General features: G+C 72.0%; 1 protein-coding gene across 1 annotated transcript in view; it reads left to right on the top strand.

Moving 5' to 3' along the window:
• The first annotated feature begins 146 nt into the window (after nucleotides 1-146).
• The window catches only part of TMEM8B (transmembrane protein 8B), an 8340-nt gene continuing 7601 nt past the window's right edge, over nucleotides 147-885 (top strand). The window contains exon 1 of the mRNA XM_010569871.1: nucleotides 147-186. Coding sequence (XP_010568173.1) covers nucleotides 147-186 — 40 coding nt within the window. The remainder of the gene's footprint in view (nucleotides 187-885) is intronic.

The following is an 885-nucleotide window of genomic DNA, read 5'->3' as shown; positions in this document are numbered from 1 at the left end:
GCGCGGTGGGGCAGGGGGATGAGCTTGTGATGGGTATGAGGTACCCGAGCAGTGGGGAGGTGGGGTGTGCGCGCCGTGGGGTGGGTGAGAGCAGAGCGCAGGGGTGTGGGCAGTGGGGCGGGAGGTGCACGTGCGGTAGGGGCACGATGTGGGTGCGATGGGACACCGAGACGCGTGTGCGACGGGGTATTTGTGTAACGGGGCATGGGGATGGGTGTGCAGAGGGTACCAGATGCCCGTGCAACGGGGCGCGAAGGCGTGCGTGCGGCGGGGCACGACGATAAGCGTGCCGTGGGGGCATGGAGCACCCACGCAGTGGGGCAGGGAGATGAACGCGCGGTGAGGCACAGAGGTGTGCGTGCCAGGGGGACGCAGGCGGTGCATGTACAGTGGAACACCCTGGGGAGAGCTGGGGGGGGGAGGCATGGGCCGTGGGCCCGGGGGGCTGCAGATGCAGGGCCGAGGGCTGTGTGCATGCAGTGGGGCAGCGGGGATGGACAGCCTGCAGAGAGGGGGGTGTGCGCGCAGCTAGGCGTCGGGACGCGCCGGAGGCGGGGAGAGACACACATCAGCGGGACTGTGTGAGGTGACGAGCGAGCTATGGGGCAGGGGGAGCTGGCTTGGCGATGGGGATGCGGAAGGGTACCCAGGGGCTTGGAGGGGGCATCCCCTGGGGAGGGGGGCAGCTGGCCGGCTGCTGCCGGTGCGGCGGGGCCGTGGACGCCGTGGGGCAGCGGTGGGGCGGCCGCGGGAGCTGTCCGCGGTGCTGAGCGCCGGCCGCGGGAGCTGTCCGCGGTGCTGAGCGCCGGCCGTGACCTGGGGCTGTGGTGCCGGAGTGTGGGGGTCCCGCGGCTCTGGCCGCTAGCTGAGGCAGAGGGGCACTTG

This window comes from Haliaeetus leucocephalus, unplaced genomic scaffold, assembly GCF_000737465.1.
Source record: "Haliaeetus leucocephalus isolate CR32 unplaced genomic scaffold, Haliaeetus_leucocephalus-4.0 Scaffold278, whole genome shotgun sequence".
Taxonomy (NCBI): domain Eukaryota; kingdom Metazoa; phylum Chordata; class Aves; order Accipitriformes; family Accipitridae; genus Haliaeetus; species Haliaeetus leucocephalus.
This window is presented reverse-complemented; position numbering and strand designations above follow the sequence as displayed.